General features: G+C 40.3%; 1 protein-coding gene across 1 annotated transcript in view; it reads left to right on the top strand.

Moving 5' to 3' along the window:
* The window catches only part of LOC133390145 (alpha-parvin-like), a 56,150-nt gene that overhangs the window by 27,823 nt on the left and 14,006 nt on the right, over positions 1 to 14,321 (top strand). Inside the window, exons 6-10 of the mRNA XM_061638113.1 lie at positions 1,266 to 1,381; positions 4,774 to 4,832; positions 5,443 to 5,462; positions 8,622 to 8,683; positions 12,262 to 12,330. Of these exons, the coding sequence (XP_061494097.1) occupies positions 1,266 to 1,381; positions 4,774 to 4,832; positions 5,443 to 5,462; positions 8,622 to 8,683; positions 12,262 to 12,330 (326 nt within the window). The remainder of the gene's footprint in view (positions 1 to 1,265; positions 1,382 to 4,773; positions 4,833 to 5,442; positions 5,463 to 8,621; positions 8,684 to 12,261; positions 12,331 to 14,321) is intronic.

The following is a 14,321-nucleotide window of genomic DNA, read 5'->3' as shown; positions in this document are numbered from 1 at the left end:
CCTGGTGCTGTATTTGTTTCATTAGTTTCCCGCAGTTTGCCCAAGGAGCTCTGGGCTGTGTACATGGGAGTATGTTTTTTATCCTTTCAACATCCCAGTGAGCTAGATTAGGTTGAAAGATCATAACTTTCCAATAAATGTTCGTGGCTAAGAAGATATTGGAGTCCAGATTTCTCTGGTCCAAGCCCAATACCTGAGCCAGTATACCACGCACTGAGGCCTTATTCAACTAAAATATGTTTGAATAGGACTGAAATGTGCTGGATTACAGCCTGTGTATGCAGGCTTTTTTTTCTGGCTGGAACCAGTATATATGCAAATAATTATAATGCAATCTGTTTTTTAAAAAGGCTGTATCTTTTTTATCTTTGCCCTGCAAGAAGCCTGCAAAGTTTGACATTTGGAATACATTGAGTGGTAGTTTTACAGAGGAATCTCTGCACAAAAAAGGATAAATACTGAAGGAGGATGTCTCATTGCTTATTTTTCTACTTTGTGCAAAAACACGTAGCGAAGCAGAATGTAGGGTCAATAGTATACCTAAAATCTTATGTTTTAGAAGAGTACCTGAGAATTCAGTGATAATGCAGACACAGGAAAAAATAATATAATATAGTTGTAAATTATTTCCTTTGATGCTTGGGGTTTATTCCTGAATTAAAAGTTTCCTGCAGTGAGTCTTTTGATACATTTTGGTCTTGTTAATGTTAACTATGCATACAAATCCTGCTGTGAATAAGCTACAATAACAAGAACACTTAACAAGTTCATGAGGAATGTTTGAGTCATTCAGTTTAGTAAGTTATTGCTCAAGGGTACAGGCTAAATGGGCTCATCCATCTTTCTGCAGACGCTGTGACACTTAAAAATGAACTAAGTGCATGTTACGAATGCAAAGATATTCTTCTGATAGTTCATAAATTGACACTGAAATAGCAAAGATAAAGGCACAACAAGTGCATAGATAGCACTTAATACAACTGTACAACAAAATCTGTGTTTTGAATCAAGCTTAGATTTCCATATTCAAGCCAACGGGATCTAGGCGTGCAACAAAATGTTACCTGAGGAATATTGTTGATGTAGTTGTTTTCATAGCACCAGTTGATTTACGGCAGGAAAGAGAAACAGAAGAAAATGCTCTCAGCAATCTCTGGTGGGCAAAGGATAAAATGTCTCACATAGTTAAGGACGGGTCACTGCGTGTGAAAATAAATATTTGTTTTAGTTTGTCTTACATAACTTGAATTTTTAATCTGTTTCAGCTGTCCATGCTAAGAGTCTAGTTGCAATACTGCACCTTTTGGTAACATTATCACAGTACTTTCGAGCCCCAATCAGACTGCCAGATCATGTGTCTATTCAAGTAGTTGTTGTCCAGGTATGAATGATTATATTTTCGCATTCCTTGAAAGTCTGTGTAAAAACAATCATTTTACCATGTATGTGTTAGTATGTATTGGTTCTGGCTGAGATTTCTTCAACAAGAAAAATAAAAAGAACAAGAATTTTCTTAGACAGTTAAGCATATCATCGTCCTTCTCTGAAGACATGGCAGACCACTTGTAGCATTAATACATATCAAATACATTTTTCGCTGTAAGTGTACAGATATCATAAAATGATCTCTGAAGTGAATGGATGGGATCCAGCATAATGTGAGTGGGGTTCTCCTTCCTCTTCTCTCCCTCCAACCCCCTGTATGCCTTTCCAAATCTGCTCCAAATATTCTAATCTGATCGTTTCCCCCATCAATAAGTAGTTTCAAGATCATTTTGTTCTATTTGTAAATTATTATTTTAGTGCACTTAGTTCTTTTTGGCTCTTGCTGCAGGGTGGTGGGTTGTGTGTTTTTTTGTAATTGCAGTGTTTTTGTTTTGTTGATGTTGCCTCTTACTTTTACACAGACACACTATTTCTCCCTCTCCTGCATACAGTCCTCCCCGCATTTCATTTTGTTTCATTGTTCCTTGTTTGGCTGGTCCTGTGCAGTAGATCCTGGGGCAAAGACTCAACTTTTTCACTTTCTTTGAACTTTGCGCAAGTGAAAATACACCATTCAGATATACAGAACAGGAAACTCTTAGACCCCCTTCCTTTCACTGGGGTATATGTCATAGAAAGGGTTGGGTTTTTTTTTTAGGAAAATTGAGCTTCCAATCAGGCAGCATAATTTACCACATTTGAAGAATGATAGTAGAAGCACCTAGAATTTGCTGTCACCGCTATCTGTGTATGTGTCCCATTAGGGGACACATTTGTGTCAAAAATAGATTTAAATTATAAAACAAATACAGCAAAGTATTTTTTTCTTCTTATTGGATGATTGCATCTTCATGATAATGTCCATAGTATTTTTTTTTTCTTCCACAGGTGAGGATAGATGTGCATGTTCTCTGCACTGATGTCCTGTTTTCTTTTCTCTGCCTCCGTGCTTCACGTGCCTGCCTGCTTGTTTTTGCTGTATTAAGCGCCTTGCTTTGTCTGCTTAAATATGTATTTTTTAAAAATAGATCCTCATTTTCCACTTGATCTGTCTTGCACATTTTTATCCCATACATTCTCTGAGGAAGTCAAGATAGCATACACAGGTCTCTCCTCCCATATTGTCCTCACAACAGAGAAGTAACGAGTACCCTGAGGTCAGTCATTGAGTTTCATGGCTAACAGAACAATCCCACTTGTTGGAGGCTGGCAGGAGCGGAGCTGGTGGAAGGGGCTGCCACATCCAGCTGCCTGTTGGAGGCCTTGTGAAGGGGAGGATGCTGCCTGTGCTGGCAGGGTGTGGCGGAAGGCACCAAAACACATATTTCCTTCCACCACCCCTTTTCCCAGCATACTGGCTGCTGCAATGGAGGGCTGCAGGAGGGAGCTGAATGGGATCTGGATATTGTGTAAGCCCCCTCAGCCCCTCCTCTGACATGCCCCCAGACTGCCCCTTTTTCACGCCTTCTGCCAGCTCCCCTTACACCAGGCTGAGCTTCCCCAACAGATCTCCGGCTGAGCTGGTTGTGTCCCAGGTCAGCAGCTTATGCTGGCGTAGACTGGCTGAGCCGGGAAATAGCCGACTCAGCCGGAAGTCCACCATATTATTTATTTATTTATTTATTGTATACCACCCCATAGCCGAAGATCTCTGGGCGGTTTACAGTAACTAAAAACATTAAAACAAATACAGTTTAAAACATCTTTTAAAAACAATTTAAAACAAAATTTAAAACAATATAAAACACATGCTAAAATGCCTGGGAGAAGAGGAAAGTCTTAACCTAGCGCCGAAATGATAACAGTGTTGGCGCCAGGCACACCTTGTCAGGGAGATCATTCCATAATTTGGGGGCCACTCCAACTCCATATCCAACTCCCCTCAGCCCAGCATAAATAGCAGTTGGATTGCGCCCTAATTGGGGAATTAAACATGCACCCCTTGGTTCTAGTGACCCAGTCCAATATTCAAACCAATGTCTTTCTCACATTTTAGTGTACCCTTTAGAATGCTGCAAATGTTCAAACCACTTGAACCACACATTGGAAATCTCTTATCTTTACGGTAAATTGACTCACCTCCTTTTTTTCTTTCATCACTGGCGATATTGTCACCCTTTCTGTAGGGATATAACTGGTAATCTGCACCTTCCCAATGTGCAGATTGGAATGTAGCTGTTCAATGGATTTCACAGTTCTCTGAAAGTTGCTCAAAAATTGAATCATAATGCATATTGGAAATGTGTGTTTTGAGAGAAAATGTTTTGAAATGTGATTTTTGAGGAAAAATACATCCAAAAATTCAAATTTAAGTATGAATTTTGTTCAGATTTTTTATATATATATAAAAAGAAATCGCAGGTTAAGGTGAAAAGTGACAGAGTCGATTTATGAATGAAGATGTGCAAAAGTGACTTGCAATAGAATTATTTGTCTCTATAAATTCTCTTCCCTCACCCCCACCCCGCCACTTCTGCTGTCTTCTGTCTAATTTAAAATGGCTCATTAGCTCTTAGACTGCAGTGCTCTGCACATTTATAAGTCCCATGGAACAGAAGGAGGCTTATTTCTGTGTAGACAGGTATAGGATTGCACAGTTTTGAATGCTAATTAATGACATATCTGCAAAGAATGTTTCACATTAAGAGGTTGGTCCAAAGCTTGTTGGAGCTAATGGATATTGAATTAGCCCTCATCGATGATATGGAGCAGGGTGCAAAATGGGAGGATTGCTATCTAGGAATTAATGGAGATAAGCAGAATAAATATAAACAATGGAAGAAAGGCACAATTCCACATGCTGAATGCAGCATACCTCTTGCCCTAATTATTATTTCAAGTCAAATATGAGCTCTGAGTAGAACATCATTACATTATTTTATTGATATACTTACGTACTTCATTGAATATGGATCCATTTCTGATTTTTTCTTCCTTTGCAGTGGTTTGCAAGGCAATCACCTTATTTTCCCCATTATTCTTTTCTACCACAGGTGGCATTTCATGCCTGTTGCACACAGAAAAGATGCCTTTTAGACAATATATACAGTTTTTTAGATTGTACACAGATTGAAATAATATAGTTTTGGAGGGGGAATTCTTTTATATTTAAGTTTCTTACATTTATCATTTGAAAATATTTTTCACAGAACTTAAAATAAATATGTGCATTTGTATATGTGTTTGTATCTATGTGTGTGTGTGTGTGTCTGAATATATATTATTGGTGTTAAATATTGGTGTTAAAATATTATAAATTATAATAAAGTATAAATAATTTTTCCCCAGAAGCGAGATGGAATTCTCCAGTCCCGACAAATCCAAGAGGAAATAACTGGTAACATTGAGTATGTCAACATTACAGTTACTTGATCTGTCTTGGAAATTCAATTATTTGCCAACCTTGAATCTTCATTACTGGGGACTCTAAGAGACGGCTGCTTCTGACATAGGTTATAGCTTTGATGTTAGAAAGGTTCCTCAAAAGATTATGTAACCAATGGGGAAAGGGTGACAAAGAAAAGGAAAAATGCTGCTAATACAGCAATTTCTATACTCACGTGGTTATTTCTTAACAAAAATATATCTGGTTTTTATGTATTTTAGGGTTTTTTCCCAAGTCCAAATTTTAATTATTTCAACTTCAAAAAAGTTTCTAGAAATAGACAAATAGATTTCTATCCTTCCAGATATTTTCAGGTAGAAAAAAAGTAATTAATGGACTTTACAGATGGAAATTTGTGATGTTGCAAAATTGCTCAGTTTAATTTGAGTCAGTGGAAATTATGCGACATTACTGAAAAGCCTGTGGGTTTATTCCTCAGTTGCTATGAATGCAAAGCCATAGATATGACCAGATACCTATTTACTCAGTATATACAGTTTTATTTCTGCACTGAAAAAAAGCTTAAATTATATATGTGTACACATATAATTGCATTGTTTCTTTTTCTACAGGGCATTGTCGGGACGGCATGGTAAGTCTCACTTGATTCCTTGCATTTTCTAGAGGTTTCTACCTGTGGCTGTTCTACTGCAGTCTGTGTTGCAGCTGCTTATTTCATTCAAAACCAGCTGAACTCAGATTCATAGTGGCCTTAGTTGATTTGGTAATGGAGTGCTGTAAACCAAGACACCTGTACTCCAAAGCAAGGTGGGTGGGGAAAGTATAGTCTCTATTCCTTAAATCAAAACTTTTTTGTGCTTTTCTTTACTATGTGGTCCACTATCCTAAGCTCCTGAGGTTTGCGTTGCATCCTAAATACTCCATTCATTTCAGTGCTGGGGAAAGCTATAGTGAATGCGTTGCTCAGTATTGGCGAGAATGAGGCATTGTAGCATGTGTGGCTCTCCTGATGTGCACCAAAGACAGTGGACAAGGGAAATGACTGCAGAACTTTCCTTGTGATCCAGAACAGGCTCCATAGATTTGAGAGACCTACTCTTAGCATATATATAGGCAGATTTAATTGCCAAAGGATACCAACCTGATGATGATGATTGCATTTATATGTACCTTTCCTCCAAGAAGTTCAAGCTGGCTTACATGGTTCTCCTCCTCTCTATTGTATTCTCACAACAACCCTGTGAGGTAGGTTAGGCTGAGAGACAGTGACTGGCCCAAGGTGAGCTTCATGGTTCAGTGGGGATTCAGAGTTGTTGGCTGTTGTTATGCAAAATGCCTTTAGAGAATATAGCTCCTCTTTCTCATGTGAGTGTATAGACCCACTTCATTTATATTAGATTTTAGCTTTCAAGTTGATAATTGTTGTAGTTTACGTGGAGAAATCTTCAAAAATCTTAATTGCCATCTCAATATTGCACTCCTCCATAAATGTTAATTGCCCTTGATCACAGTGTAGCATAAGGGAAAGAGTGTCCCAGTGCACAGTTGAAAATGTCTGAACAAGCCAGTGGTGGCAGGAGATCTTGTGGCGGAGGAGCCTTCACTTCCTAAGCCCTGCCAGCTGGCTTTGGCAAGGGCAGAAGCTGAGAGGCTTTTTTCCTTTTGTCTCTGGGTTGGTTTGTTTTCCCTCCCATTGATATGCAGGGGCAGGCATTGTTTCTTTCCCTTTTCCAAGGGGATACTGGGGAATGAGGCCTCTCACGATTCAGCCCTGATGTGTCCCTTTCAAGTGCAACTGCCAACTGCATTCTGCTAGTAGGTACTCAGGGTACCAAGGGTTCCTCTGGAGCATAGGTGCTGCTCCATTGGCGGATTTCTTCCCCACCAATGGAAGATCACTTACTCCACATCCTAAGCCCCCCTCAGCTGGCCTTTGGCCAGCTTTAGCATTGTAGCAATTAAAAAATATCACATGACCTCTGACTGCCAAGAGGCCTTGTTTTGGTAGATTGTTGCAAGCATGCTTGGCAGTGGTTGCTTGGTGACAGTATCCGAGAGGAGAGAGACAGGATTGTTTTCAGATACTACTAGATGAGGACAGCGATCCTGTCTCTCTCCTCTCAGGTCATTTCTTTCTGATTGGCTGGAGGTTCCATTAGGGAATTAACTGTCAGTCAGGGCTAGCAGTTGGAGAGAGTGGTGGACTGTGGGAGTTGGTGATAGTTGGGAGTGAGGAGTTGGTTGGTGAGAACAGCTGAAGGAAGAACTGAGGCCTATATATTATTACCCAGGGTGTCACTCAGTCTCTATGTATGTATGTGGAAGTTGGACAGTGAAAAAAGCGGATAAGAGAAAAATCAACTCGTTTGAAATGTGGTGTCGGAGGAGAGCTTTGCGGATACCATGGACTGCGAAAAAGACAAATAATTGGGTGTTAGAACAAATTAAACCAGAACTGTCACTAGAAGCTAAAATGATGAAACTGAGGTTATCATACTTTGGTCACATAATGAGAAGACATGATTCACTAGAAAAGACAGTAATGCTGGGAAAAACAGAAAGGAGTAGAAAAAGAGGAAGAGCAAACAAGAGATGGATTGATTCCATAAAGGAAGCCACAGATCTGAACTTCCATGATCTGAACAGGGTGGTTCATGATAGATCCTGTTGGAGGTCGCCAATTCATAGGGTCACCATAAGTCGTAATCGAAGGTGCATAACAACAACAGGGTGTCACTCATGGTGGTCTGATGAAGATCAGCTGATCACTGAGATGGTCTGTGAGGCTGCTCTGAAGGAAGGTCTTGCCAGAGGGAAGTGACACAAGTGGGGGTATAACCGTGACTCAACTGCTCTGGAGCACAATCAGAGGAACTTTAGGGCACAGAGGCAGATTGGCCCCACGAGCTGGACTGGGTGTGGACATCATTGGCTGGGGTGAAGGTTTAGCGAAATTGGCCTGAAGGGAGAGCCACTTAAAGGCTGGTGACAGCAACAGTGTCCCTGGAGTCTTCAGAACGTGTCAGCAAGCACCTGTGAGGTCCCAAAATAAATAACACAATTCCCTTTTGTAAATAATATCCCTTTAATTAAACCTACAAACGTAGTTTAACATTTATACTGTCTCTCAGTGGTGGTGTCATGTCATGCCTAAAGCGCCGCTAGGCTTTTAAAAGGTATTCTGTGGACCTGGTGGCAGCAAAGGAGTTAAGGAATCCTGTTTTATAAGAAATTACGCTGAGGAACCAGGGGAATCCCTGACACAGCCTAATAATCATTACATAAAAGATGAACTATAGACACATATGGTTGTAGGACTGCTCTTCCCAGTGCTGGATGAAGTTCATGTATATCTGCTAAAGTTTAAACATCAATCCTCTAAAAGTTACAATCTTGTAAGATAAAGTAATTGGGCATCCTGTACTGTATGACATTTTATAAGACTTTTTTCTCTTTTTTTGAGACTGTTTACCTTGGAAGCAGATAATTACACATAATAGTGGGGTTTTGAGTGCTTCAATAATATATTACTTCAGTGACTTGAAAGGCCATTGTGAGGATAAAATGGAGAGGGAAAAACCATGTATGCCTCTTTTTGCTCTTTGGAGGGAAGGTGGGAAAGAAATCAAACAAATAATAAATAATGTGACTTAAGTAAACAAAGGTCAAGGATTATTTTGGTATAGCAAATTTAGACTTGGTGAAAGGCACTTGAGGCCTTCCAACTTTGGAATTATTATCCTGCAATGTTGCATTTTCTAATAGCTTGTTGTTATCACCTGTGTTTCAGAAAGGGACGCATTTGACACACTGTTTGACCATGCTCCAGATAAACTCAATGTAGTGAAAAAGGTTGGTTTGGTTTGGTTTGGTTTTGCTTTGCTTTGCTTTGCTTTTGATATACTGTATCTAAGTAGCACAGAAGTACACCGAAATATTTAAAACTAAAACTTTGAAGTTGCCAAGGAATTCCACATGGTTCAACACAGATGTCTGTAGTCTTGCTTCTTATGTGTTGAATAGATTCAACATTTAAACTGAAAACAGAGCAAGGTAGCTTAATCTGAGTTGTTTGCATCTCACATCCCTATCCTGACTAGGGATAAGAACATAAGAAAAGCCTGCTGGATCAGGCCAGTGGCCCATCTAGTCCAGCATCCTGTTCTCACAGTGGCCAACCAGGTGCCTGGGGGAAGCCCGCAAGCAGGACCCGAGTGCAAGAACACTCTCCCCTCCTGAGGCTTCCAGCAACTGGTTTTCAGAAGCATGCTGCCTCTGACTAGGGTGGCAGAGCACAGCCATCACAGCTAGTAGCCATTGATAGCCCTGTCCTCCATGAATTTGTCTAATCTTCTTTGAAAGCCATCCAAGCTGGTGGCCATTACTGCATCTTGTGGGAGCAAATTCCATAGTTTAACTATGCGCTGAGTAAAGAAGTACTTCCTTTTGTCTGTCCTGAATCTTCCAACATTCAGCTTCTTTGAATGTCCACGAGTTCTAGTATTATGAGAGAGGGAGAAGAACTTTTCTCTATCCACTTTCTCAATGCCATGCATAATTTTATACACTTCTATCATGTCTCCTCTGACCCGCCTTTTCTCTAAACTTAAAAGCCCCAAATGCTGCAACCTTTCCTCGTAAGGGAGTCGCTCCATCCCCTTGATCATTCTGGTTGCCCTCTTCTGAACCTTTTCCAACTCTATAATATCCTTTTTGAGATGAGGCGACCAGAACTGTACACAGTATTCCAAATGCGGCCGCACCATAGATTTATACAACGGCATTATGATATCGGCTGTTTTATTTTCAATACCTTTCCTAATTATCGCTAGCATGGAATTTGCCTTTTTCACAGCTGCCGCACACTGGGTCGACATTTTCATTGTGCTGTCCACTACAACCCCGAGGTCTCTCTCCTGGTCGGTCACCGCCAGTTCAGACCCCATGAGCGTATATGTGAAATTCAGATTTTTTGCTCCAATATGCATAATTTTACACTTGTTTATATTGAATTGCATTTGCCATTTTTCTGCCCATTCACTCAGTTTGGAGAGGTCTTTTTGGAGCTCTTCGCAATCCCTTTTTGTTTTAACAACCCTGAACAATTTAGTGTCATCAGCAAATGGGCTCGAATTTCACAACATTCGGATTTGACACAGGATTTTCCATTTATTCGGGTTTTTTTCGTCTTTGTGGATTTGATTTTTATAGAGATTTTCCACGGCTAAAATGAATTTTTTTTTAAAAAAAATTGCCTCTAGAATATCAATATTATTTCTATGTTTTTGCCACTCCCATTCCCCTTGCCACCCCCAGTGATCACCACTCTTGCCACACACACTCCTCTCACTGCCGCCCCACTTCCCTCACCACCATCACTCCTGCCACCTTCCTTTCACTGTCCCCCACACTCAACTTGCCAAAACGCTTGCCTGTTCCACCGCCTTTCCTGCTGCCCCACGCCACCACCACCCTGGACAAACTACTAACTATTAAACTAAACTAGGCCACCAGCTCACTAACTAGCTAAGGCTGCTGCCACCACTGCCTTGCCTGCTTGCTTAGGCGGGAAACACAAGTGGCGTGCAGGCAAAGGGGAGCATTCATGCTGCAGTTTCCATTTCACCTCCTGTGATGCTGTGAACTGAAGCATGATGTTTACATGTTCATGTAAATAAAAATAAAAGATTTAATACAAATGTAAATACACACCATTAGTAGAGACTGGGAAATAGCAATAAATACACAAAGATCGATAGAAATATCAAAATTTGAAATCAATAGGAATATTGATATTTTTGCAAAATTAAAAAAACAAATTGGTAATTGTAGCAAATAGCAGATGTTAATCAGTGACAAAGTGGTACCGGCAGCCAGTTAGACGGAGTGAGAATTGAACCAGCACCAAAATGCAGATCCCAATTCTCATCCTGAAGCCCAAGAGGAACTCTCCAATTGTTCACCACAAGACCCAAGGGGGCAATCTTGACAGTTTTGGGAGTGGGCAGTCTCTGTTGCATGTACAAAACATTTGGTAGATGCGTTGTGTTTTTCTCCATACTTTATACACTGTACATAGCCCAAGCATTACCCCTTCCTCAGGAAGTACCATAAGAACATAAAAAGAGCCTGATGGATCAGGCCAGTGGCCCATCTAGTCCAGCATCCTGTTCTCACAGTGGCCAACCAGGTGCCTGGGGGAAGCCCGCAAGCAGGACCTGAGTACAAGAAAACTCTCCCCTCCTGAGGCTTCCGGCAACTGGTTTTCAGAAGCATACTGCCTCTGACTAGGATAGCAGAGCACAGCCATCATGGCTGGTAGCCATTGATAGCCCTGTCCTCCATGAATTTGTCTAATCTTCTTTTAAAGCCATCCAAGCTGGTGGCCATTACTGCATCTTGTGGGAGCAAATTCCATAGTTTAACTATGCGCTGAGTAAGGAAGTACTTCCTTTTGTCTGTCCTGAATCTTCCAACATTCAGCTTCTTTGAATGTCCACGAGTTCTAGTATTATGAGAGAGGGAGAAGAACTTTTCTCTATCCACTTTCTCAATGCCATGCATAATCTTATACACTTCTATCATGTCTCCTCTGACCCGCCTTTTGTCTAAACTAAAAAGCCCCAAATGCTGCAACCTTTCCTCGTAAGGGAGTCGCTCCATCCCCTTGATCATTCTGGTTGCCCTCTTCTGAACCTTTTCCAACTCTATAATATCTTTTTTGAGGGTATGTTCAGAACAGTTCGGCTATGTAAGCTCCTGGGAGCATAAGCCTGTCTTGCTGTTTAGCAGTAGAGCCCCAAGTACATCTGATGGTGCTGTATGAATAATAGCAATTACAATAATGAAAAATGTTTCATATAAAACCCACTCTAAATCCTGAGATGCTGTACTCATATTTCTATTTTAAATGAAAAGCTTTGTTCCTTGGTAATGTAAATGTTCTATTGTTTTTTCAACATGATATACATTCTCAACATTTTATAAACTTGGCACTGAAGAGCGAGTCAGACAGAGGAGTTTCCATTTTATAGAATTTTGCTATATGATCTCCAGCTGATATAGATCAGCACAGCTTCCTTGAATAGAACAGTGACGTGACATTTCACATCAACTTACAGTTTGGCTCCAGTGTTATTTTCTCTGCATTACATTGCTGTAGAAATAACCATATTGTTTTTAAAGTGGTGAATTATCTTCACAATACCTATTAATTATTTGTTGTTTGTGATAGGATTTGACAGAGCTGACTCTCATAAGCCAACAAATTAAAAAATAAAATATTTAAAACTTAAATAAAGCCTGCCTCTCATAAGCCGACAAATTAAATAAACCTTTTTTAAAACTCTGACTATGCGTTACTTTACCATATTTTTAAAAAGTTAACATTTGCTGATCTAAAAGCAGTTACATGTGTTCTTAATTTTCAGACTCTCATAACTTTTGTGAATAAACACCTGAATAAGCTGAATCTGGAAGTTACAGAACTGGAAACTCAGGTAGGATTATACAGGTGTTTCGAAATAGGAAGCAGTTTCCTGTGTTGTTCATACATTCCAGTTTGTTTAGGATGTATCAAGGTATTGCCAAGTTGGTTTGTTTTTTAGTTGGTTTGTTTTTTAAAGACTGCTTGGATAACACATCCAACTTAACACAGAGAAATGTATTTGCTGCTTGTAACTATGGATGCTGATGGGCACAAACTGGATAACCCAGAACATAAGTTGATATGCTTCCTTTGGGAAAGCCAGAATTCAGCTGACTAGGTAGATTGGGTCAGCTGGGAACTCTTTGGGTGTGATGATCCAATGTGCTAGAAAGAAGAAAGTATTGTGTTTTATCCCCACCCCACCCAGTTCCATTTGTGTGCCTTTTCACACATTAGATACATTCACACGTAATGGTAAACGGTGGTTCGGTTGAGCAGGGAAGCAAACCACAAAGTAGCTGGCCAAACCAGCATTCATGGATAGTTTATCTGAAACCTAATCTGTATATATACCCACAGTTGAGGATTACACTTTGTCCATCTGGTGAAGTGGACTCTAGTCCAAGAAAATCTGTGCTGGCATTCCTCAACCAGGTGCCCTCCAAATGTTTTGATCTACAACTCCCATCATCTCCAGCTAGAATAGCAAGTAGTTAGGAATGATGGGAGCTGTAGTCCAAAACAGCTGGAGGGCACCAGGTTGAAGAATTCTAGCTTATGCTGTCATATATTTGTTAGTCTCTATGCCTTATGGTTCCACAAAACACTATTTTTTGCTGCAACACAGACTAACATAGCTACCCCTCTGAAAAATATGTGCACAATGTTACACTCCCTCCTTCCACGAGCAGTGACTAGTTCCAGTGGCAGTGGTATTAGGGTTTGGGTTTCCTTTGGAGGAAGGATCACTAGAGATACGTGGCATTTTGTAATACTTGGTTTATTTACAAAAATAACAGTAGAGTAGGAACATAGGAAGCTGCCTTATTCTGAATCAGACCATTGCTCCATCTAGTTCAGTACTGTCAACACTGACTAGCAGTGATTACCAGTGTTGAAACAATGATCCTCCAACATCAACTTCACTGGACCGGCCATGTTGTTCGAATGCCTGATCACCGTCTTCCAAAGCAGCTACTTTACTCCCAACGTAAGGATGGAAAACGGAATATCGGTGGACAGCAAAAGAGGTTTAAAGATGTTCTTAAAGCTAATCTAAAAAAAATGTAACATGAGCATCGAGAACTGGGAAGCCTTGGCCCATGAATATCCCAAATAGAGGTCGGCTATTATCATAGGTGCTATGGACTTCGAAGAAGCACGAATACGGGTGAATGGGACAACCCAGCTAAGCGGAAGACACGTCAAACAAATCCCCATTGCGGCCATCTTCCATCTGGAAACCTATGTCCTTACTGTGGGAGGCTGTGTAGATCCAGAATTGGCCTCCACAGTCCCTTATGGACCCACTGTTAAAGACCTTATCTTGGAAGACAATCTTACTCAGCTATGAGTGATCGCCAATGAAAAATGAATCTGGGGTTTCAGATAGGGGACATTACCAGCCCTACCTGGAATTGCCAGGAACTGAACCTGGGACCTTCTGCATACAATGCATGTGCTCAAAGTATGCACACACCAGAAAATCTCCACTTGCCTTTAAGTATAGATTATGTTTAATCTCTTCTCTTTATTTAAACATTTTCTCCTTCTGCTAATAAAGCAGACTTGACAATGTCCTACATTATCATGTCTGCTTTCTTGCATTCTTTGCTTCTACAAAATGAGTTCCTTCATTTGTGGTACATATCTGTTGAAATAGCTGGTTGTGCTTCTGTTGAGAAATAAGATGTGAAGCGTTTTCTCATCTTGATGTTATAAATGTTAAAACATTTTGCCATAGTATTGTTTCATGGTTGACCACCATCTTGAATTTAATTTTTTTTAAAGGATGATAGATATAACAGTCTGTTTTATGGACTTGTGCTTTAGATGGTCTGG

The sequence above is a fragment of the Rhineura floridana genome, chromosome 8 (genome assembly GCF_030035675.1).
Source record: "Rhineura floridana isolate rRhiFlo1 chromosome 8, rRhiFlo1.hap2, whole genome shotgun sequence".
Lineage (NCBI taxonomy): Eukaryota > Metazoa > Chordata > Lepidosauria > Squamata > Rhineuridae > Rhineura > Rhineura floridana.
Note: the sequence above shows the minus strand (reverse complement) of the source record. Positions and strands in the feature narration are given on the sequence as shown.